We start from the raw sequence: 25,013 nt of genomic DNA, 5'->3' as shown, positions 1-25,013 counted from the left end.
GGTGTTTGTATATTTTGGTGTGTGGTGTCCTGGGGGGCTGAGGGGAGGGAAGCTGTCCCTCCTAGTCTGCACAAATTACTTTACCCCCCCCCGCTCACTTCCTGCACCACGTGACAGCAGTGACGTCACCAGCCCTCTCCCGATGTGGCAGTCCGTCTCTCAGCTGTTTCTCCCGGAAGCTCCGATCACTGTGACCCAGGGCCAGCTCTCACCGTCCGGGGCCCCACTCCCTGCCAGGCCTCCGCCCGCTCTCCGTACCGAGCTTCCGCCTGCTGTGCCCGCTCCCGCCGGGTCAATGAGCCGCTCTCTGCGCCCAGCGCCGGGCCCGGGCCGATGGACACCAACGACCTGTTCAGCAGCTGCAGGAAGGGAGACCTCTTCAGAGTACGGTGAGTGAGCACTCAATGAGCAGGCACTCACCTACACTGGACACTCACTGAGCAGGCACTCACCTATACTGGACACTCACTGACATATACTGAGCAGGCACTCACCCACCTATACTAAATATGCTCTCAACTTTACAGGACACTCCCTGAGCACTCACCTATACTCAGCATGCATTCACCTATAGTGAGCAGGCACTCTCCTTTACTGGATACTCACTCACCTATACCGAGTAGGCACTCACTGAGCATGCACTCTCATATACTGAGCATGTCCTAACCTTAATAGGCACTCACATATACCATACACTAACCCTTACTGGCCACTCAGTATGCATTCACCTATACTGAGCAATGAGCATGCACTTTCACATACTGAGCACTCACTAAGCATGCCCTTCCTGTACTAGTAGGCATTCATACACCATACACTAAGTAACCCTTACTCTCTGGATCTGTATGTCTCACAGAGATGGGAGACAACCTCAGTGTGCTGAGAGTGGCCTGTAACAGAGCGAGCAAGCACTCACACTATCTGGGAAAGGGAGATATCTTGTAAAGGGCCTTCACTGAGAGAGGGAGATTAAGCAGTAGTAGGGATACTGTAACTGTCACTCATTGAGCTCTCACACTGAGCAAACAAGCAAAATCCACAGTTATTCACTGAAGTAAGGACTCATTGTGAATTCAAAGTGAAACTAACATTTAAGACCAAAGTAGCCACATTGGAAGCATAGCTGACTTGAAAAATGTTTCCAGTTTGGCTATTTGGCCGTAAAATTTTAAATCACTTTGAATTCCCAACAATTCTCACTTTAGTAAATAAGCCTGATAGTCCGGTAGTAAGTATTGGACAAGGGAACTTGTACGAGCCATTTAACTGTACATTCACTCATATCTCCTGGGAAGTGAATGGTGAAATACATAGATATTTGACAAGTACACACACTCAGTGTACTTATACAGCCACTCAAAGAGACACACACTAAATGAGTCTGGAGATTGGTTACTGTGAGGATCACTCACTGGGGAAGGTAACGTAACATTCACTCCATCAGGAAGGCATCATCGTGTAACTCACTCACCGAGACCTATTCATAACAATCTCATACCTTCTGAGCGAAACCGTAATTTGGTGCTCTGGGACCCACCCATTGTCAAGGTCATCCTCTAACTCTGCATGGGAAACTGTGAGTATTACACTCACAGAAACCCTGGGATACAACAACTACCACAACTACTTGGAGTGAGCTCAGACTTGCTGATGATTTCTATGGTAGATGCTGGAAGAAAATGTCCCTTAAAGTCACTTATTAATTGCCGAAAACCAATTTATAAACCTAAAATGGAGGGGGAGTTTACTTAACAAATGTGCCTCTACTGCTGGCTCCAATTCTATTATGAGGGAGACAAGGGGGAGCACAGCAATACCAAAGTAAGCCATTTTACCCACACCACTTCTATAATAATTAGAGGGGGGATTGATATTATGTATTGTAACGTACATAAATCATTCAGGCTTCTCTCCAAATCTGAACATTCTCTAACCATGACTCTCTGCAGTGTGGTTCTTACCCATGTTATTGGAGCCATGTTGAGATATAGTCGAACAGTACAGATGGGGGGCTAAAAAGGTCACTCAGAGAGTCCTACTTAAAGGACAACTGTCATCAAATTTCACTTCTGATGTTTTAAAACTTTTTTTTGAAACTTAATGATGTTTTTTTAAATTGTGTGTGTGTGTGTGTATATATATATATATATATATATATTTATATAAAAGTGTAACTTTTTTTTTTTTTTTTTTTAATCTGGCTTAGTAGCCATGTTGGGTCGGGCACTACTGTTATCTGACCAACTGCTGCAGTTTCACACAAAGCAATCACAGCAAAAGGCAAGTTAGATTGAGCAGCAGTTGTGCAGGTACCGTACAGTCTGACCCAGCATGTCTGCTCAACCAGAGTAACGGGGAATTGAAAAAAAATCAATATATATAGTTTTAAATTAAGATCATTACTTTTCATTAAATGTAATAAAATGTAATACATATTAAAAAATGATATGTGGAAATTTGACATTTGTCCTTTAAAACAAGCTCACTGTGACATGCAATACCTTGTTACCCATCAAATTGGACAGGGAGTGGTGGATTCTAAAGGTTTCTGGCCAAGTAAAACTTAATTTAATGTTATCAATCTTTGACCTGTACTCACCAATACTTTGTTAAAGTGAGGGTACACTATCTGCAAATTGAATAATAAGATAGTCCAACCCGTTGCAGTGGACTCCTTTTTCTTTCATGCTCTCCATATTAAGTCTGTTTAGGATGATGGGAGTTGTAGACCATATGATTTGCTATATATGCTTATTACTCTAAATATATCCCTCCAGCCATAACTCATCCCATGTGTGTTTATTAAGCATGTGTCTCTCAAGGGAATATTATGTACACAGTTCAGGTTTTCTTTTTAAATACAGTTGGCTGATCTCCAGTTCATGATAAAAATAGAAAGTGCTTTATCCAGTTTGTAAACACATTATCATTGGGTGAACTGGAGCAGCTCTGTTTTTAAACCCTGTCATGAACATGATTTTTAGGATGTAGTTACCGGTACTTGAAAGATATGTATTAACAGTGCGTCGGTTTACAGGTTTGGCACATGGTATGTTATACAGTAGCTTACTGCAAAATAAAATAGGATTGTTTTTCCCATTTTTGTGTCATTATCTTTATTATCTTATATATGATCTATACATTTATATTGCCATGAATTGGTAAAAGTACATTTGATGTTAATATGAAATATGTCAGCAGAGTAAAAGAATGTCTAACAGCATTCATTTTAAGGATCTTGTAAATTATCAGCAACCCTAGTCAATCATCTCAGAAAAATTGTAAAATATAACTTTCAATAAATAAACTTAAAATAACTGTAAGAGTAAACTAATATTTAAAACTTAAGAGGTACAAAAACGAGAGAAAGTGATAGCTTGACCGTGCTGCCTATATCAATTAGCAACACCATTGGTACAAGGGTATAGGGGGTAGAGAACATAATTACTGTAAATATAAAGAAGGGGTATAGTAATGATTCCCAGAAGAGTATCCCCCAACTCCCATCACCCTTGCCCACACTGTCAGCACACGCTCTCATTCCCCTCTGTGATTCAAACAGGAGCCGATCAATCTCCACGGCTACCTGACTGAGCGTAATAAAATAATAAAGCTGGGTGGCTAACACGGAGGAAAATAAATCTAACGGCTGCAGCTAGGTCCCCTGTCAACCTCCTCCACCCTTATGCTATCAAAAGTCCCGACGCACGTTTCGCCGACTAGCGGCTCTTCCAAGGAGCCGTTAGATTTATTCCAAGGAAAAGCCGCAACGGCTCCTTGGAAGAGCCGCTAGTCGGTGAAACGCGCGTCGGGACTTTTGATGGCATAAGGGTGAAGGAGGTGGACAGGGGACCTAGCTGCAGACGTTAGATTTATTTTCCTCCGTGTTAGCCACCCAGCTTTATTATTTTATTACGCTCAGTCAGGTAGCCGTGGAGATTGATCGGCTCCTGTTTGAATCACAGAGGGGAATGAGAGCGTGTGCTGACAGTGTGGGCAAGGGTGATGGGAGTTGGGGGATACTCTTCTGGGAATCATTACTATACCCCTTCTTGATATTTACATTAATTATGTTCTCTACCCCCTATACCCTTGTACCAATGGTGTTGCTAATTGATATAGGCAGCACGGTCAAGCTATCACTTTCTCTCGTTTTTGTACCTCTTAAGTTTTAAATATTAGTTTACTCTTACAGTTATTTTAACTTTATTTATTGAAAGTTATATTTTACAATTTTTCTGAGATGATTGACTAGGGTTGCTGATAATTTACAAGATCCTTAAAGTGAATGCTGTTAGACATTCTTTTACTTTTTGGAATTCTTGTATGTGTTTTCCTTTCTTATTAGTAATTTAAGTGTAGGGGTTACCCCCATTATAATTTAGCAACCTGATACACTCTCTCTACTTCCTTTCTATCCATTTTTGCAGCATGTCAGCAGAGTGTACACAACATTTTATCAAAACAGTTTGTGGCTCTTTTAATGTGTTAATAGTGCCAATATGTTGAACCCAAAGCAACTCTGAAAACAGCATGTGAAAAATATGAATATACTAGCACAAAGATGAATTAAGGTGCAGCCATATTACTATAGAGGCGCAAGTAAAAATGCAACAATATAGAGGTATCTACATATACAATGCATGTCAGTTGAAGGAGGTGTTAAACCTGTTCACTGCCTCAAGACTTGATTAAGGCTTTGTGGCGCCATACAGTTGCCACTCATTTGATATGGAATGAAAGGCCTTTATACATCCACAATGTCATACAATAATATTGATGGGTGGGGCAAACCGTTTAGTATGGTTAGTCCATTCCAGGGGTTAGCAACCTATGGCACACGTACCATCCATTGCACTCGAGGTGCTTTTGCACAGTTCTCAAGGCTGCCAGAGCTACATTGGCTCTGGCCTCTCAGGAGTTCCAGTGGGACTTCAGATATCTGCTACTGCAAATTGAGCTATGATTGCGGGTGATGAGGGACAATCCACATACACGCACACAACCCCACACGCAGCCTCTCACATGCAATGCCACACACACCACCAAACACACAATGTGACATATCATCCAGACACACATTTCCACAAGCAGCTCCCATACACAGCCCACAATCATCGGTATCATACACCATACCAAAAACTACTCCCAAAGATATACAATACAACTACCCACATAGTCACACTCAAATACAACAATACAAAACAACTGCAGCACCCATAAATAACATACACCTCAATTAAAAAAAAAAAAAAAAAGGATCAGCACACCAAGGGCCTTCTAGAATTAGTTTTGGCACAGTACTACTAATAGGTTGCCTATCCCTGGTATATTTACTAAACAATTGCAATGAGAACAAAATGGGCCGAAGTAGCTAATTTGGGAACATTTCTTTATTTTATTTTTTTATCTTTCATGTTATGCTAAGTGCATCCTTCTGGGTCTACATGTCCTAGTCGAGTAGGTTGAATGTCACTTGGTTATAACCCTTTGTTGACAACGCAACCTGGCTTTCCATGTGGTTTAGCCTAGCTTGGAGTCCTGCCAGGCTCATATCTGCTGTCTGGAGAAAGGGGATACTGTACATACCTTGGTGTATGGGAAAACATTTCACATCTCTGCAGTGTCTTGGCTGCAGAGGCAGATAAAGATTTATGCAGAGTTTGCAATTCTATAAAATCTGTTATTTCTGTATGTGCAGATACCTTGTGGAGCAGAGAGACGTGGAACTGAATGTTCGTGACAAGTGGGACAGTACTCCCTTGTAAGTGACACTAAATTATTTTGTTTTCTTTGTCCAAAAAATGTTTATAGACCTAGCAAAGGCAAGAAAAGTCTATAAAGGTCATGACACCTAAAGTTCTATTTTTTTCATCTCAAAGTAATGCAGACCTAGTGACCAAATTTACTCAGGCCTATAAAATGGGCTAATTATCTCCTGAACAATGTAGAGCAAAATTCCAGAATAAAAATGCCTACAAGAAAAAATATAAAAACACATAGTGCAGACCATCTGATATAATTTAAGTAAGGGGAATACACTTGCATATCCTAGAGTCTCTGGGTGACCGAGGCTTCTTAGAGAGGAAACAGATCCCACACATAGATATCCAAAGTGGCACTTAAATCTTCTTAATTCTTTGTATAGGAAACACAAGCAGGCACATGACCCCCCTATGGCACAGTATAACAAATATTTTATTTGCACACAGATACAATTATGCATGCTTGCAGAAAACCAACATAAACGCAAAAGGCTTAAAACGCAGATAAACAGCTAGTGCTTCCTGTATTCCAATCACTCTGGTTCCTGACTCCGTCCCCTCATTACGCGTTTCACCCGTCCACTGCAGGCTTCATCAGGTTTTCTGCTGTGCATACCCACTTTTATGCAAGTAAGCATAATTTTATCTGTGTGCAAATAAAATATTTGTTGTTCTGTGCCATTGGGGGTATCTGTGCCTGCTTCTGTCTCCTATACAGTGCATTCTTGGTAAGAAGATTTAAGTGCCACTTAAATCTATTTGTGGGATCTCTTCCCTCTCGAAGAAGCCTCAGTTACCCCGAGCCAGGGTTGATAAGGCTCTGGAGCATGTGAGTGTATTCAACAGACGTGTATTTAAGTGGATGCCCCTTACTTAAATTATATCAGATGGTCTGTACTATGTGTTTATTATATTTATTTTCTTGTAGGCGCAACACTGTTTTCTGGTTTTGGAATGTATTCACTGTGTGGGTGATTGCTAGTGGAGTGGTTACACACATATATTGGAATTTGTGCAGATTTATTTTAGTGCTGTCCACTTTTTGGTTATTGTAATTGGCTTCTGAACAATGCATAATTTGTACAGAATATTCTGGCTTAAAATAGAGCATTTATTCTGTTTTCTTTGCTGAAAACACCAGATTATTTTTGCCATTTGTCTCTTCACTGTGCTGTTGCACTGTACAAGCCTTTCAGCATGCAAAGCTTATTGAGAGAAAATGAATGTGAAATATAGAGAAGAGAGAACAAATATCTCAGGGGGATTCAGTCCAGGCACCTGTGAGTATGGCATTTTTCAGTTTCAGGTATCTACAAGCCTCTAGAGATACAGAGCTCAGCTCAGAAATGTTACAATTAGGTGTGCTATATTCCACCCTTGTGTGGAGGCAATACAAAAATCATCATGGAAGAAACATTGTCTACCTGGCCATTAGCATTTAGGTAGTAAATAGTAGTATACAGGGTATCATGAGCCATTGTTGCTAACACCAGCTTCCAGTGATATGTTATACAGAGCCTCGTAGCCAGACAAATAAGTAAATCAATGTATTACTTAATATGTGGTGTTCATTTAACCGAGTCTTAAAGGGTCGCTATAAGGACCCAAACCACTTCAGTTTATTGCCTAAGGGCGTTGCAGCCTTTCATTTCAAAGATTATTTTCTTTTGTCTAACGTGCGTGTGTGTGCGGCACATACAACTTGGACCGTGTTGTCTCTCCTCCTCTCTTTCCCCTTTAGTGAACGCCCCCAGAGTGATTAGTGCTCCCCCTTATCAGCCGTGGCTTGATGTAAGGGTACAACACGAACACTTTTTTTTTTTATTCTTTATTTTTGTGTGGTGGGAAGATGCCCACCGGTTTTGATGGAAATTTACAAACATTCGTTACAAAAAGTTAAAAGTAGTACAAATAATATAAATCAAACAATACAGCAATTAATAATACGCATGAGTCTCTCTTGGTCGGACATGTTAGCGTCTCTGGTGCATTCAGTGACAATTACGTGGAGGGAACCATATTAACACCTATATCTGTATATTACACCATCCGCTTGTTCAGGCTTAGGGTGTGCGGTGCGCTTTGGCTCTTTAGCGTTCCATTTGGGTTCGAGGGTACCGAACTTGGCTTTGCGGTTTAGCGGCTCTAGCGGGCTAAGGATGTACGGTACACTTTAACTCCCCTCCTGCTCGTGAGGGTCTAGATTTAGTTCAGGCAATATGTCTTGACTGCTGGTAGGCTGGGCTTAGTATGAGCAGGATGGTGTGTTAGACTATCAGCTACTCTGTGTTTTAGGGTATTTGGGTTTACTTGTTGGCAGCTTAAACGGGCCCGGAGCATTCCGTACTTGACTGTGTACCATGTAGCCAGGGAAGGGAAAATAATTGTTTTGTACGTGTCTGATAAAGTTAAAACATGAGATCAGATATATGCTTGTGAGACACAGCCCTGACATGGTGTACATAGTAATTGCACAATTATAAACCTAAGTCGGGTTGAGCAATAGCCCGGGTGGGCAATACAACCTAGTGGGGTCATATAGGTAGTGGTCATAATAATGGGCTCCCTCTTCCCGGTCTATGTCACTGTTTAAGGCCAAGTAAAAGCCCTGTAAAGATGAGACAAGTTTGTCATTTAGTATGCCTGCGGCACCTGGCACTGACATATACAGTCTCTCTGGGTTTTTGTGATCACTCAAAATGTAAACGTTTTAAGCAATCATATCTAACGGTATAACAAATTACATTGCTATCAGCTCGTCCAAATATGGAACAGGTAAGAACAACATGCTTATACCATGTGCCACAACGATATGCCTCTATGTGACATCGAGGAGTCGGACTAGGCGTCTAACGGGCTGCCCAAGTTTTATGTTATGAGAACTTAAAATGAAGGAAAATGATATAAATATAGTCGTTGCACACTAGGTGCTGATGGACTCTCTGTGTTAAGCACTGTAAATATGCTGCATTCCTATCATACAGCAATATGTTCTCTGAGGATTGGTAGACTGAGAGTTACTGAGACGCTCATATTTAAGGAAAATTAAAAAAAAAAAAGTAAAGGGGGAAAAAAACGAAAATCTAAAGTATACATATATGGCAAGTTGCACCTCCAAATCCACGTTTGAAACCTCATATGACTGGGTTAGACAATCAACGGGCCTATGAAGTAATCATGTTAAGCATTCATATCTAAAGGCACTACAGATTACATTGCTCTCAGCACGTCCAAATATATAAAAGGTAAAAACAACAAGCGTATACCATGTACAACTACGAGATGCCTCTATGTAACATCGAAGAGGTGGCCTAGGCGTTTAACAGGCTGCACAATTTGTATGTTATGAAGCCCTCTCAATATTTAGACTTAAAATTAAATAAAATGGTACTCATATATTCGCTGCACACTAGATGCTGACGGACTATCTGTGTTAAGCACTTTGAATGTGCCGCATTCATATCAAACAGTAATATGTTATCTGAGGATTGGTAGACTGATAGATACTGAGACGTTCATATTTAAGAAAAATTAAAAAACATAAAGACTAAAATATATGTATATGGCAAATTGCACCTCAGAGTTCACCTTTGAAGCCTCATGTGACTGAGTTAAGCAATCAAAGGGCCTATTAAGTAAAAAGAGATGTGCATGTCAAGGTTTTTGGCGTATGTTATACACTGGTAGCCCCTATGGGCTGTCAAAGACATGTGAGCTGATGTGCTAAGACAATGGGTTGATATACTATCACTAGGACTAACATCCACATATATCACAAGAATACTAGGCAATAAGTCACCCATTTAAGATCGTTTAAGCGTCTTATGTTAATTGCCTGGAGAGTATCGTGGGTCAGTCTTTTGCCCCTTCAAGTCGGTGGGGGATGTTGCGGGTGCTGTTTGCGCCTCTTCTTTTCCGTCCCGTTGCTGCTCTCCTGTGTCTCGCCTGTCCCATCCACGTGCGCTGGTTGGTGCAGCTGTAGGGCCTGTAGCAGACCTGTTGGATCTTCGTCTGCGGATAATGTGAATATAGAGTCTTTATATGGGACCACCAGTGTGCCCGATGCTCCCCAGCGATACTTGATGCCTTTGTCCCTCAATTGGCGGGTGATCGGCGTGAATTTCCTCCGCTCCAGCAGGGTTGTGAATGAGAGGTCTGCGTAGACTTTCACGTGGTGATTGTCCACGGCGACGGTAAGATTCCGCCTGGAGTAGGCCATCAGCGCCGCTTTTACCGTGGTATCATGGGTGATGGCGATGATGTCTCTAGATGCGTCTGCTGGGGCTGTCGGGGCTTTCCTGATTCTGAACGCTGCCATTATCGGTTTTGCGTCTCCGTCTTGGTTTGCCCCCATTGTCTCTGCCACTTTGTTCGCGTAGTTCAATAAGGCCTCTGGGCCTATGTCTTCAGGGGCTCCGCGTATGCGGACATTTCTCTTGCGGTGTCGTGTTTCTATTGCCGTTACCGCTTGGGTGAGTCTCCGGAGTTGGAGTGTTAGTGTGTCCGTTTACCTACTGGTATCCTGCAATAGGGCATCTCTAGTGCCTTCTCGGGTTTCCACGGCTTCTAGGCGCCCCTTTACGTCAGCCACCTCCTTCCTCACCCCGGCCAAGTCGGCCTTCCACATCTCCCGTAGATCCAGGAGTAGTTTCTTGATGTCGCCCTTTTGTAGAAGGCGAGTCGTCCGAGTCTGACGTCTCCGACCCGTATATTGCGGCGGTTGGGATTGCGGCCTGACAGTTCTCCTCCTCTATAGAGGATTCTGAGTCGCTGACACTTCGGGGCCTTCCCGGCGCCATTTTGGGTGGAGGAGGCTGTTGCGGCCTTTCAAATGATCGCCTGATGTCCGGTTGGTAGGAGCTCTCCAGGCGGGCAGGTTTTTTATTTTTCTTTCCCATCTTAGTGCTTTGAGCTGCTGGGTTTTCGGGTCTCAGTTCTGCTTTTTGTTAGTATATTAGGCTGATTTTAAGTTGATGAAGCAGGAGCTCCACATAGACACGTCTGGTGTGCTGCACGGCTAGCCACGCCCCCAACACGAACACTTTTTATTGAGTGACTGACACCTTTTTATACCCAAGGGGGACAGCAAATCAATTGTGTTGCACAATACATTTTGCAATCCTGGTGCCTAACGATAGGGCTTCCCTGCCCCAATCCCCAAACAGGTGCTTCCACCGGAAAGCCTTCCCCTCGAAGGGTACTCCGTTCAAAAAGCACATGGATCGAATGTGTCTAGGCGAATAATCTGGAGGTTAGATTTTGACCGGGCCGCGAGCATCCTCTGATTCCGCTTTTAGTTCCAGAGCGTTGGGTAGAAAGTCACGGTCACTTTTGAATACTGTGCACGAAACTGGTACATGGTGCTCCCACAAGTCTTGGGTGTTTTTGGATGCTTCACAACCTCCTTGTTCACTCTTCCAAATAGTGCCTTGTTTGGTGGTCCTGGGGCCAAGAGCTAACTTGAGGAATTTTGATTAGATTACGGTGACCTTCCAATCTAATCTACAGTTACCGGTGATTCTTGAGTAGCTCCCGATTGGGCATGGCGTGCCTGTGCAAGTTCACTGCAGGACCCTGGGGCTCACGGAGTCACTGGTTAGGTGCCCTTAGCCAGGAAGCACAGTAGGAAGGGAGTTCATGTAAGTGATAATGGTTCCTTCGAAAGTGGTGCCTGGGAGTTATGTACTAGTCTATGGTGACCGGATGATCTGTTGGCCCCCCTTCCCCTCCCTTTGTTTAGGGGGTAGAGGGAGAGTTAAAATCTCTACATCCTACATGTTTTCTTGTCATATAGTTCAATCTTTCTAATGTGTCTTGTGTTTGCAGTCCTCTTTGCTCAGTGATATTTTGATGCATACTAATTTATTGCCTGCTCTCAATATTGCCTTTTCCTCCCCTATAGATACTATGCCTGTCTTTGTGGACATGAAGAACTTGTTCGTTACCTTTTAGCCAGTGGTAAGAGAGAAATTTAATAAAATAAAACCACATAATTTTATAAGATGTTTTTCCTGTTGTTTAAATTGTTTTTTTATATACAAACATAGCATACACATGGGGTTAGAATTCCATAACGTAGGGCGGCACCATAATAACCAACATCCTTTTCACAGATTATGGAGCAATCACTGTGTTCTCGGACTTATTTGCCCCAAACTGCAGCATATCGCAAATTTACAGCTACTGCTATTAGCCCACTCATCACTTGCAGATCCCTGGAGAAACCTTTGCTTTCCCCAGCTGTCCAAGTTATGCAAGTTCCCACCACTAATGACATGCACTTTCATAGACTATTGTCTACTGCTGTCCATAATTCTCTTCCATTACCCATCTTGTTATTTCATTAGGGTGTTTTAAAGTCATCCCGTAATAACCATGTCTACTACAGGGTGCTATAGTCCTGATGAGCAAACTGTTTGATACTTGTATTGCATGCATGTTAACCTCCCAGTCTTAGTTGCTATGGTAAGGTGAAAGTTTATTCTTCCATATTATCATACCAACTCAATGGATCCTATTCATTGGTTGAGAGCCATCAGCAGCTACTCTTCATTATTGTTAAAGTGGAGGTTCCACTTTCTTATTGGATATATGAAATGTGTTCTTATTTGAATGGAATTAATTGGCTGACTTTCTGCTCTAGTAAACTCAATCCAAATATGGAATTGAGTGGCCAAGCTGCAGGCTTGACTTTCTAACAGTGGCACAGCACGATTTATTTCTGGCACCATAATAACGACAGAGGAACCCTTTTAAGGCAGTGGTTCCCCCACCTTTTTTCACTTGTGTACCTTGGCAGCCCATTTCCATAAATTGTACCCTTCGTATTAGTGAAATGTTTGAAATTAATATAGTTGCTGTAATTTAAGATGTAAAAGTTTTTCTCTGTGCCAGGCTCCCCTGCTTTTCCACTGCCCCAGGTGTGTGTGTGTGTGTGTGTGTGTGTGTGTGTATATATATATAATTTTTTTTTTCCTCACTCACTCACACTCTCTCTCTCACACACACACACGTGGCTTCTGCTGGCTGGGACTGTTGGGAGTTAGGGACTTGCTCCTCTACCCATCCTCCTTATGGGTCTGTATGCTGGGAGGTAGTGACCGGCTCTCAATTCCTCCCAGCAATCCCTTCAGATAAGAATTGGCCTGATCCCACTGCAGATCCAGTGCCAATCTCAGTCACGTGGCAGGTCAAATTAATGTTGTTCAGTGATTTAAAGGACTGTGTACAACACTTACTAAATATGAAAGCCCCCACATATCTATTTGATACCTGGATCTCTCTGGTGCAAGTAGGGATTGTGGAGTACTGGCAAATCAATTTCAATAAATTTTCCAACTTGCCAGGATAGCTGAGCTGAAATCATAGCGGACTCTGAGAAACTTCCAATTTGACTACTTTCACCTAAAAATTATATTAATTTAGAATTTCTCATGATTCACACTTTAATGAATAATCCTGTTTTTTGTCTGCATTATTGCAACAATAGATACACATTTTTTTAGAACAAGGTTTTCTTGTGATAATTACACTTTCTCTCTCCTGCCTCAGGTGCGAAGTGTGAGGTGAACACATTTGACGGTGAGCGCTGTTCGTATGGCGCACTAAATGACACCATCCGCAGGGTGCTTAAAGAGTACAAGCAAATTACAGCAAAGTGCATGCAGCGTGATTACTATGATGACTTCTTACAAAGGTATTTCCATTATAAAGATTGTGAAAGCTGAAGGATTTTTGAGGACGTGTTTTTGGCTTTCCTAATTGTTTTGTACTTTAGTTCCATGGCATTTAAAAATGGAGCAGTTTGAACTGAAGGCTGTCTTTTGAGCAGTGTGTTTATAGCTTGTAAGGTGCCTGGAGTTTGTAGACCTTTTTGATGCCTGTCTTTGTAGTAGAGCCTTGGGTGCGTTTTTTGGGGGCGTTTTTTGTGGACTAGTGTGTTGAGCCTGTTGGGTTCCTGGCTTCCCTGGACCTTTGGACCTTTCTATCAGGGTTGCTGGATACCTAGCTGTCTGGGGAATGGCCCACCAGGTGCCTGGCTGTCTGTGGAATTGTCTGCCATTGCTTTTCAGTGCCAGGCTCTCTTAAAGGGACACTCCAGGCACCAGACCACTTCTGCTCATTGGAGTGGTCTGGATGCCAACTCTCACTACCCTTAACCATGCAAGTGTAATTATTGCAGTTTTTTATAAACTGCAATAATTACCTTGCAGGGTTAAGTCCTCCCCTAGTGGCTGTCTACTAGACAGCCACTAGAGGGAACTTCCTGGTCCCTAGCACAGATTATCTGTGCTAGAGCGTCGCTAGACGTCCTCACACTGTGTGAGGACCTCCAGCGTCGCTCTATAGGGAAGCATTGAAATTCATTTTCAATGCTTTCCTATGGGGTGCGCCAATGCGCATGCGGCATTGCCGCGCATGCGCACTGGGACCCCTCGGCCGGTGGGCAGGATCAGTCTCGCCCACCGGCCGACGGAGGAAGAAGGAGGAGCGGCGGGGGAGGAGCAGGCAGCGACGTGGGACATGTCGCTGCCTGAGGTAAGTGACTGAAGGGGTTTTCACCCCTTCAGTAACCGGGGATTGGGGGGTGGGAGGGAGAGGGACCCTCCAGTGCCAGGAAAACGGATTGTTTCCCTGGCACTGGAGTTTCCCTTTAAGGAAGGTGTGATGAGCCTATTGAGTTCCTTAGTGGTATTATTGTTATTTGGTTCTAGATTAGTAGCGGACCATCCTTCGTGTTGAAAAGGAAACTCATCTAATTTAGTTTTTTTTTTTTTTTGTTTGTTTTTTGCAGACTCCTGGAGCAAGGATCTTACAGTGACACCATGTTCATTGTACACAGGGAGTCCTTTTGTACTCATCGTTGCATTCTCAGTGCACGCAGCCCGTATTTTGCAGAAATGTTTGAGACCAAGTGGAAGGGCAAGAAGGTTATTGAACTGAAGCACCCGCTGGTACGATATGGAAAAAGAAATCCACAACCTGCAAAAGCTATGTTTTGACAATATATTGTAGATAAACTAGAAATAGAGAAAAGGAGTTAGGAGAGAACCAGTCTATCACAGATCTGGTTTTCCAAACTGCTTCACAAAACTGAACATTTCAGGTGATCAAGAAGTAGATAGTAGAAATATAGATATAAATATAAAATATTGGTTCAACCGGTGTCAAAAAGTAACATTTACCACCCTGAACTTGTAATAAGAAATATATATATATATATATATATATATATATATATATATATATATTCTACAATCCGTGGATATTAAATCTAGTATATTCTGGAATAAAGACAGTAAATGAGTAATATAAAATTAATCAATTAGGAGTACATGGTATGAAATCAGAGTGTTGTCAGGATTTGTGGAATATTATCTGATACTATATAATTACAGCGATCTACTGTAGTCTCCTGTTTTCAACTATAGCGGGAGATTTTATGTAGTGGTTTTACTGCTGTAACATTGATTGCCATCCTCTCTATTTATAGAAACTGGTATAGGACTATTTTCCACTTGGCAGTGGATGTGTCATTTGTGTATATTTTTTTTCTTTTTTTTTAATTATGGCTTTTATTTATTTAAATATTTTTTTATATGTTCTAATTTCACCACTTAGTTGATGTGTCACTTTTTTTTTGTTTCTATACCTTTATAAGACTATTTTTAAGTATTCATGCCTCTAACAATGTGTTTCTATAGATGAGTTATCTATAAATTTCATATCATGTACTTCTAATTGATTGATTTTATATTACTCATTTACTGTCTTTATTTAATTCCAGAATATACTAGATTTAATATCCACTTATTGGGTAGATATCTATACCTGGTGTATGCTTTGGATGTACCGTATTTTTTTCCTGCACATTCTAATGACACTATAGTGTGTTTAACAAGAGTTATAATTAAGTTAGATGAGTACAGTAAAAAACAAAGAAAAAAGTTACCTGCGCTCTTTCCCAAATCCCTATGTATATTTAAACAATATGAGGTTTTTAGTTACCTCCAATGGCCATGAGAGGGTATGCCCACCTGCCACGTCAAGACAGACCTCTTAGGTGGGTCCTAACTCTAACCATTCTCCTTGTTCCTTGAGCTTCTGTCAAAGATATCTCTAATGAGACAGAGGTATTTTTTATATACATCCCTACATGCTTATTAACCCTTAATAGGGAACACATGGGGGGTGGCAGAGCCAGCAGCCATACCGAGAGGACGCACATGCCTCGAGCTCAGAGCGAAAAACGCTCCATTCAGCTAAAAACCAGAGGAAAACCTACCCTAACACCCTTTGAAGCAGATTGCTCTCCAAACGGCATGGGGTGATGGAATAAAAAAACAAAACCGGATAGACCCCCTACAACCGTGGATATCGGAGTTCTCCTGCGGAGGCCACAAAACTCCCAAAGGCCTATACACCTCTTCTAGCGAGGCTTCTGTGTCTGAAGAGGGTGACTATGGTACTCGAGCTATGAGCAGACCGACCCACTCACCTGCGAAACCTCCGATCACGTAGGAGAAGCTGAAGGACATGCTTGGTGAGCTGCGCCGCAATATTGCAGCTGACATCGGCACGTTACGCGAAGAGATCAGCGGAGTATCGGCACGCCTGCAAAACACAGAGCTCAACACCGCCGCACAGGAAAGCTGACTTGTGATGGTAGAGCAGCAACTTTTAGTCCTGCAAAAGGCCCAAAGACAACACCAAGACAGCATGGCCGCGCTTGAAGATAAAAGGCGTTGGAAGAACGTCAAAGTCCGCGGCCTGCCTGATGCGATGGAGACCGCTGAGCTACCGCACCTATTCCGCAGAATGCTTGGCACGCTCTTCCCGACCAAACAGACCAAAGGGATGCAACTAGATAGTTGGTATCGGATCTCCAGACCTCAGACCGGTACCTCAGAGGGAGGGAGAGATATAATTGTGCGCTTCCAGCAAGGCCGAAACCACATGGCTTTCATGGCGGCCGTACATAACAAATATACCCTGATCTATCCAAAACCACCATGGACTGGAGATGGTCCCTGAGACCCTTAACTAAAGAGCTCCTTGCACACAATATACCTTACTGATGGAGCACACCCAGAAGCCTGCTCATACCCAGGGACACTGGTAACCTCAAAGTACACGAAGCAGCCGAGATCCTAGCCACACTACAGAAACTTGAATTGGAGGGGCAAACACCTGTGCAAGCTGAATCCAACATACCGACGACATCCACCGTTTGGAATCACGCTACAGTAAGCCCATTCATACCAGCAGCCCAACGAGGAGACACAGCATCTACTTCGGTGCCCTGAACTCTCTTGTAATTGATTGATAATGCCCGTTGCTGTTATGTCTAGCTCAAATTTCTTTAATCCTCCATGAGCATCGTTAACATGTTGTTTTTTGTCTAATACTTATGGCATACCTGCTATACCTCTTAGAAAATTCCCCACACACTGCTCTGGTTTTACTTAACCTCCCCTCCCCCCCAAAGGAACCACTGAAATTACCAACCCACGTGTATTCAAAGGGAGCACAGGCCTCTCTCACTCACCCTGAGTCCAACTTCTCGGTAAAAGAGGCATCTAACACACCCTGCCCCACACATATACATCAACTACTTGTCTTGCGACTCTTAGGCAAGAATTGCATGTTGGTTACCTAACTGTTTTTACGTTTATTAGTTATAATACTGCGATATATTTAAAAAATGTGCTATGTTATCAATGCCAACAATTGATTACCCTTGTTGATTGAACAACTTGCACCAGCTGTTGTGGCAATGCAAGCCTGTATTAACCATTTATGCACTTCGAAAATAAAGAATTAAAAAAATAAATAAAAATAGGGAACACATGGGATGGGCAGCAGCATTGTTAGGACCCACCTAGGAGTTCTGCCTTGACGTGGCTGGTGGGCATACCCTCTCATGGCCAGTGGAGGTAACTAAAAATCTCCATTTGTTTAAATGTACATAGGGATTTGGGAAAGAGCGCAGGTAACTTTTTTTATTTTTTATTTTTTTTTCTTATTTTTTTTTTTTTTTTTACTGTATGTATTTGGGCTGATCTGTACTATGGTTGTTGCTGACGCCCAGGAGTAATGGGAGTTTGAGTGCAGGACTTTTTTGTAAGTTAGATGAGTGTCTGCAGTCCTAGAAAGCATTGCATTGTGGGATTGCAGACCAGTTGGCAGTATGCGTGTGTACCCTTTCACCAGTAATTATTATTCTTTGTGTGTATGTCTGTACATATTGCAGTTTCTGATTTTAATGAATCTTAGAATGAAATATCTAGTACATGTTTTGTGTAAGAAGTGAGTTCTGAAGTAGGGTGAGATAAGTCACGGGATTATCAGTTGGAAATTATTTTAACTCCAATAAACTCCAATATACAGTGCATTTTGTTTCCTAAATTATTCAAATAATCTGCAAACTGATTCCATAAAAGCACACCGTACATTTAGTTCCTGCCATGCATCCTTTGTTTTTTTTGTTTTGTATTTATTTTAGTAACCCACTTGTATTTCTTGCAGATTAACCCAGCTGCATTTGGCTCCATTCTACAGTATCTTTATACAGGTAAGTTATTTCAGGAAGAGCAGGGGCAAACAATAGCCATTGGAGTAAAAATTTCGTTTTAATGCACCTTGAACAAATATATAATAAACACACCCACGGTGAGAGGATCTATGAATTACATTTCTCCCTTCAATGTAAATTTATTAAACTAGGCCAATAATGGAGAAAATGAGAACCTACAATAGTCACTATGATGGACAAATACGAGCAAGATGTAACCCACTTTCATTTGCAAGTAAAATACAACTTGTCCCAGTTTATAAATTGGTACAGAAAATGCAGGAATAAATATTAAAGGGACACTCCAGACCCCTAAAGCATTTTAGCTTGCTGAAAAACTTTGTGTGGAAAAAGTGCAGATTTTTATTGGAACTTACACTTTTATAAATTAACCTGTTTCCACCCCCCTGACTTTCAAGCAAACAGGTAATGTTATTCATGGTTTTGTGTGCTCAGTGGAGCTAAACTCAGGAGGCAGCAATTGCACAGAACAGCTTTAAGTAAGAGTTGGGGAATAAAAGGCGTGAGAATAAGTGGGGAGTATGCCTTACCTTATTCAGGGTATATGCCTGGTCGATGGGCATGTCCAAAGGCCCCATATATTGTAGAACGATTCCTAAGAGTTGAGCAGTCTAGCAGTTATTTTCTATATGTTAAAATATTGCTAGATTTATTACGGTTGCCTGTCTTGCTTAGTAATGCAGAAATAAGCTTCCACTCCAATCCTGTGACAAAATGTTTGTAAACGTGGCATTGGCATATAACATAAGTTGGTCTCTACCTGACTTGAGTGTTCATTGTTCCTGTAGGGTGGTGGTAGTATTTGGTAGATATGCAACACATTTGGACCTCTTTACCCAATTGTTTCTAAAAGGAATGTGGGGAAAGATTCCAAAAGTAGAACATTGACGATGTAAACCTAAATAGTTAGCAGAGTTCTTCATTGGTTTTCTTGGTGATTATTCCACTTTTATAATGTTTCCTTCTGTTTCTGTTGGCAACACGTTTCTTGACCATTCAGTTTTACTCCTTTACATTGCGTGTAATTCTGAGTGAGCCTTGTTCCCAGCCAATTATATAGAGATCGGTGCTGGGAAGCTGGCAAAGCCCAGCACCAGTCCATATTGGGTAGGGACAGGCTGGGAGACACTGCCGAGTCTCCCCAAAACTGCCTGCAGACCACACATTTTTGTTTTTATGATTGATTTAAAGGGATCTGTGCACCGCTTACTTACAGCACTGCACATAAGTCACTGGTCAGTGCCCCTTAAAATGTCCCCAGGTGACTTACAGAAGCCCCAGGTATCTATTTAACCCTGCTTACACCGTCATCTCTTAAGTAGGCATTTAAGTACCTATTTAAAGCGTCGCTTGCAGCGTTGTCAGCAACTCATCAAAAAACGGTGACTTAAAATTGGCCCCAGCACATCCATTGATACCTGGGGCTATTGGTGTGAGCAAGGAATTCACCCTGCTCACACAGCAATCTTTAAGCAGTTTAAATGCCTATTTAAAGAGCTGTTTGCAGCACTGGCTTCCAGCTCTGCAAACACTCATCTAAAAGTCTTGGGCTGCCAAAAATGCTCCCAGCAGAAAGAGGGGAACCCAGTTATCCATTGATACCTGGGGTTCCATAGTAAAAGTAGGGATTTATCCCTGCACACAGCAAATATGCAGGGCATTCTATGCCTGCCTTACTCGCTTTAAATCCCACTTTATGTAGGATGGCATAGAATGCCAAACTGCATTTAAGGGTTAAAAAAAAAAAAAAAACACGAATTATTATTAGTCTCTATTTCCAGTTCTAGTCCACTAGATGGTGCTATTACATACACGGTTTTGTTACTGATCTGACCAGTTTTATGCTTGTTTAAAGGAGTAGTGCAAGCTCCATATCCACTGCAGCACATTATATATAGTTGTTTTTAGTGCACTGGCGTATATAGTCAAACCGTTAGTGAAAGGTTCTTAACTTGTGGCCCATTGGGTGCCAGTCACCTCCTCCAGTGGAATGCAAGGAGCTTCTGTTGGCTTCACTAGGCGAAGTCCTGCTGTGTTGTGCCAGCCCATTGGCTGAGAGCATTTGTTGAGCACTTTCCAGCAAATGAGCTAAGCATTGCACTAACTCGCTTAGCCCAGTGTTGCAGAAGAGAAGGTGAATGGTTGACCCCCAGTAAGTAGTCAAACCATTTGCAATTGGCACCAGAGCTCTCTTGGCACCATAACTACTACAGTGGGCTGTTGAGCTCATTGTGTTTGGAATGTTCCTTTAAGTTATTGATTTTCATTTCTATCTTAATTGCTTATATGCTATAACAACTGTTTGATACATTTATATTTGTAACATGTTCCAATATAATCCCAGGTTGTTAAATCTGTTTACTGTAATTAAAGTACAATTGTTTTCTGAATATAATTTGTGATTTGGCCCAGCCTAGATGCAGTACACCTTCCCTCTAAACCCATGTAGAGGGGGGGAGCAAAGGAGGGGAGTAATGCCACATGCACCACAGCTTTCCTTCTTGCCCACTATGCCATAATAGTAAATATGGCATTTGGGTATACTTACAGTTGTTACACTAGCTGTAGCTTTGTATCACAGGGCTGATTATTAAGTTTAGCTCATCCTATTTATTTGGCTGCCGTTTATTTTTTTATGACCATGCCTTCTCTTCCTGTCTAGGCCGTATGGACATTGACGTGGAGCACGTTGAGGACTGTAAGAGACTGGCAAAACAGTGCCAGCTGCAAGATCTCATTGATGAGCTAGAAGAAAAGTGTAAAAAGGTGTATGAGTTTGGTATGTTCACATTTGTTGTTTTGGAAGAATAGATCCTCCGATGCAAAGAATTTGTTAAAAAGTACTAAATATGTCAGTTTAAAATTTTTAAAGGAACACTATAGTGTCAGGAATACAAAGTGTGTATCTAAAATAAATATTTATGCCCCTGGCCCCCGTTACCTCTGCTTAAAAAGGTAATTTTACTCACATTTTTCCGCCCACACTCCTGGCATATGTGATTTGGGCAGCCTCTGTTCCTAGCTGCCTTATGTGAATTCTGTGCAAAAAATATATCTGTCAGCGTGTAGGCAACAGACCTGATGAACTTCTTTTGTGCAGGCAGCGCTGGGAGTGAGAAACGTTAAGGAAACATATCCAAAATTCTCCAACTCGTCCATCTTTCTAGTCCAGCTAGTTTATAATAACGTTTTTAATTCAGTGTTCAAATATCAACAGTTCCTGGCTTAGTAAATAACAATGAAAAATCTGTAAAACCCATGTTTGAGCCGGTTTTGTCTTCTACCACAGATGGGGACTTTTATAACCAACAGCATAGCAGCAATAGGCTGGAGCCAGGTTGAATAAGTAGCCAATGGGTTAAAGTATAATATGTGTGTGTGTGTGTTCATATCGCAGTATCCTCCAAGCCTGGAACATGTGTAAAAGTTCTGACGGTGGAACCGACTGGAAACTGTCGCTTGCAGGATGATCTAGCTATGTTAGCTGACTGTGCCATGCCTTCTGAGCTTAGGGTAAGCCTTCTGAGCTTTGGCTATTACAGTGGAATTGTACAAATTTGAAACTATATTGGGTACCCAATTCCATCGGTTCATATGTTTTTAGTCCTTTTCAAATATTGATCATTCTAAGCATTTTCCTAAATGCACCCACATACTTCTTCCTTGCCATTTGTTTTCTATAAATTATAGAGAGAGAGACACTTTCATTGGTTTATTGCCCCGCAAAGAGGTTAGCTAGAAATTCTCCGTAAATAATGAACATTTCTTTAAATTAAACTTCTGTTTTTTTAAATGAAATACATTTAAGAGTTTATTTTTATTCCTCCTAGTTATCCATGGAATTTGTGCATATTGCTTTTCTCAATGAGTCATTAATGTTTTCATGCATTAACCTATGCTGTCTGCACACACCTCCATTCTGAAGTGATGCTTGGCTTTATTGCCTCTCTCTAAATATAAATGTTCCCTTTAAAGCAATCCAGCAGCCTCTCTACTTTGACAAATCCAGCTGTACATATGCATTTCCAAAAGTATCCTACCGTAATCCAAATGCTGACCAAAATATATTGCTTGATCAGCTTTACTAGTGTACTTCACCCCCACAGATGAGATGCACAGTAAAAATCAAGCATAAATAATACCTGAAAGAAAATCACTTATATAGATGAAAATATTGAAGTACATCAAAATCTTTGTATTCTATGATAAAGATAAATAATTCTGCTCACGCTAATGGGAGTTTATGTATGCATCTTTCGATCTTGAACTCTTTATCAGTTTTTGGATGATACAATCTGTTTTGCGTTTCTACATACAGGACAACAGGTCTCAGAAATATATGAAAGATTGAAAACGACTGTAGATATTAAACTTTTTAAAGTATTTATAATTGCACCAAATGAAAATGTAATGGGCCTTAGTCTAAGGTGACACTACATTATAATACTAGATGGATATCCAATACATTTCAGCACAGACAGAAGGGAGGAGTTGTATGAAGGCGAAATAATGAACATTTATTTTGTAAATCTTTATTTTTGCAGTGCTTATGGTAGTTACATGCTTACATATGGTACCCCAACGGCATTCCATACGTAGGTTTCAAAACATTTGTTACATTGGGTAATAGAGAAACAGAGCACATTTTTTTGATTAGGTAATACAAAAGGATATCGATCGATTAAGAACATTACTTTAACATTTACGTTGAGTGTCCTCGCTTTAAAGTGTAAGCGTTGGTCTGGGTCTGCGTGTCTATGTGGGAGTGATGTGTGTACATGCTTTACTACGATTGCTGTTGTAAGTAATGATTTCACGCTATGGGTAGTACAGTAGAAGGTATATTAGGGCATATAAGATTCTGCAGTGTCGGCTGCTGGAAAACACAGAATTTTATGCAGGTTCCGGCTAAACTACGTGCTAAATTGCAGTTATCGGATAATGAGCCCCCTGATCTGTCGTCATGTCAGAGCTATACATGCCTGGTAGTGGGAGACAGCGTAAAATTACACCATAGGTTACATTCAGATTAAAGACACATTAATATGGAAGATCACATTAAGCTAGCTGGCAAAAGCAACATTGCAGCCCAGATAACATTATACCATGCGGTAAGCAGGGAGACGAGAGTGGTAGCAGGCTTCTTTACGGTAGCCCACCCAGAGTCGGTGAGGGGTGGCATAATCAGGTTAACCAAAGCGTGAGTTGGTGAGAGTTCCTGCAGGGGGACGTAAAGAGAACAGGTATTACTAGTCCACAGAACAGTCCCTTTTGGCCCATGCTGGTTCCTGGCTTGTAGGTCTTAGGTGTCAGCCCGCTGATGTGCGCCCCGGGTCCGCTGGCGGTCGCTGTGGGCGGGTGTCGCTATGCCACGTTCCCTTTGGCGGCTGCCCTGCTGTCTAGGGCCGCTGGTCTTCGGCCTGAGGCCTTTGTAGGTGCTCTTGCCTTTTGCCATTGGGCCCATCTCCAGGTCCGTGGGCCCAGGGTTCCGCCGGGTCGTTATAGTAGTCGGTCGGTTGTTCGGCTAAAGGTATCAGTGCCGAAACAGCAGGAGCTTCCCAGGCTTCTCCCTGGGTGTATGGCAGGCTGTGGGGAAAAAATCCTCCCCTGTGAGCGCCCGGCTCAGAAGAAGAGTGAGCGGGCCTCTAAACGGTGGCATACGTAGGTGTGGCAGTTGTAGGGTGACATATGTCAGGGGCATCTCTGGGTGTGAGGGACTCCGTGTGGCATTACCCCGTGTGCAGGGATACAGGAAGGCTGTTGGTCGGCCTGTGCTCGAGGTAGCCTGCTGTGCTCGCATGGCCTCCGCCATCTTGTGTGCTGGTCGCGGGTTACCCGGTATCTGTGTCTCCGAGGGTAGTGGAGTCTGGCTTGATTTGGACCGGGATCACCGGTCCGGTGGGGGGGAAGCAGGACCGGGCCCGCCGGCTCTTCACACGAGTCGGGCTCCGTCGGGCGGGATAGTGTTGCGGCGGCCGTCCGCTTCACTCACCGCCAGTATAGGTCTCGCCTGGTGCAGTGGGCCCCATCCTCCGAGGGACTAGAACTGCGGGAGCAAGCCTCTCCTCGGCTCGGCAGCCTGGTAACATCGAGGGTCGCAGGTAATTGCCGGGATTTCCCCTTAAAAGTGCGTTTTGTTGGCAGTTTGTGGGCTTTTTGTGGCCCTATGTGCAGGAGCCGAGCTGTCCTGCGACCGCTCAGCTCGGCGGCCCGGCCCCGCCGAAATAATGAACATTTGTATTGTTTAAAGGCCTGTCTTTTTAACCCCTTAAGGACCAAACTTCTGGAATAAAAGGGAATCATGAAATGTCACACATGTCATGTGTCCTTAAAGGGTTAAGGGCTCCAGCTGTGTTTTCATATTAAAGATACTCTCTTCTCTATAGGCATCCTGTTATATATGTATAACGTGATTCACTAGACTTATGATGGTGTAGGTTTTACATGGGAATGGCAAGGGAATAGGCAGAGATGGAGCCCCCCTTTGTTATTATACATTTGTTCTAAATCACTTGTAGGCATTGCTTAAATACCCCTAGATATCTGTCCTCGTGTCTTTTGGTTGGAAGACACAACAGACAGTAGTTGGAGGTATTTGTTTGATAGGCGTTTGCTTGCTCAAACGTTTTGAGGGCATGCACCTGGTCAGATTT

General features: G+C 42.4%; 1 protein-coding gene across 1 annotated transcript in view; it reads left to right on the top strand.

Moving 5' to 3' along the window:
- Window positions 1-131: 131 nt before the first annotated feature.
- ABTB1 (ankyrin repeat and BTB domain containing 1) overlaps window positions 132-25,013 on the top strand; it is a 38,115-nt gene continuing 13,233 nt past the window's right edge. The window contains exons 1-8 of the mRNA XM_063426259.1: window positions 132-389; window positions 5,702-5,764; window positions 11,668-11,723; window positions 13,317-13,461; window positions 14,560-14,719; window positions 18,294-18,339; window positions 21,023-21,139; window positions 21,758-21,873. Of these exons, the coding sequence (XP_063282329.1) occupies window positions 334-389; window positions 5,702-5,764; window positions 11,668-11,723; window positions 13,317-13,461; window positions 14,560-14,719; window positions 18,294-18,339; window positions 21,023-21,139; window positions 21,758-21,873 (759 nt within the window). The 5' untranslated portion in view covers window positions 132-333. The remainder of the gene's footprint in view (window positions 390-5,701; window positions 5,765-11,667; window positions 11,724-13,316; window positions 13,462-14,559; window positions 14,720-18,293; window positions 18,340-21,022; window positions 21,140-21,757; window positions 21,874-25,013) is intronic.

The sequence above is a fragment of the Pelobates fuscus genome, chromosome 7 (assembly GCF_036172605.1).
Source record: "Pelobates fuscus isolate aPelFus1 chromosome 7, aPelFus1.pri, whole genome shotgun sequence".
NCBI lineage: Eukaryota > Metazoa > Chordata > Amphibia > Anura > Pelobatidae > Pelobates > Pelobates fuscus.
This window is presented reverse-complemented; position numbering and strand designations above follow the sequence as displayed.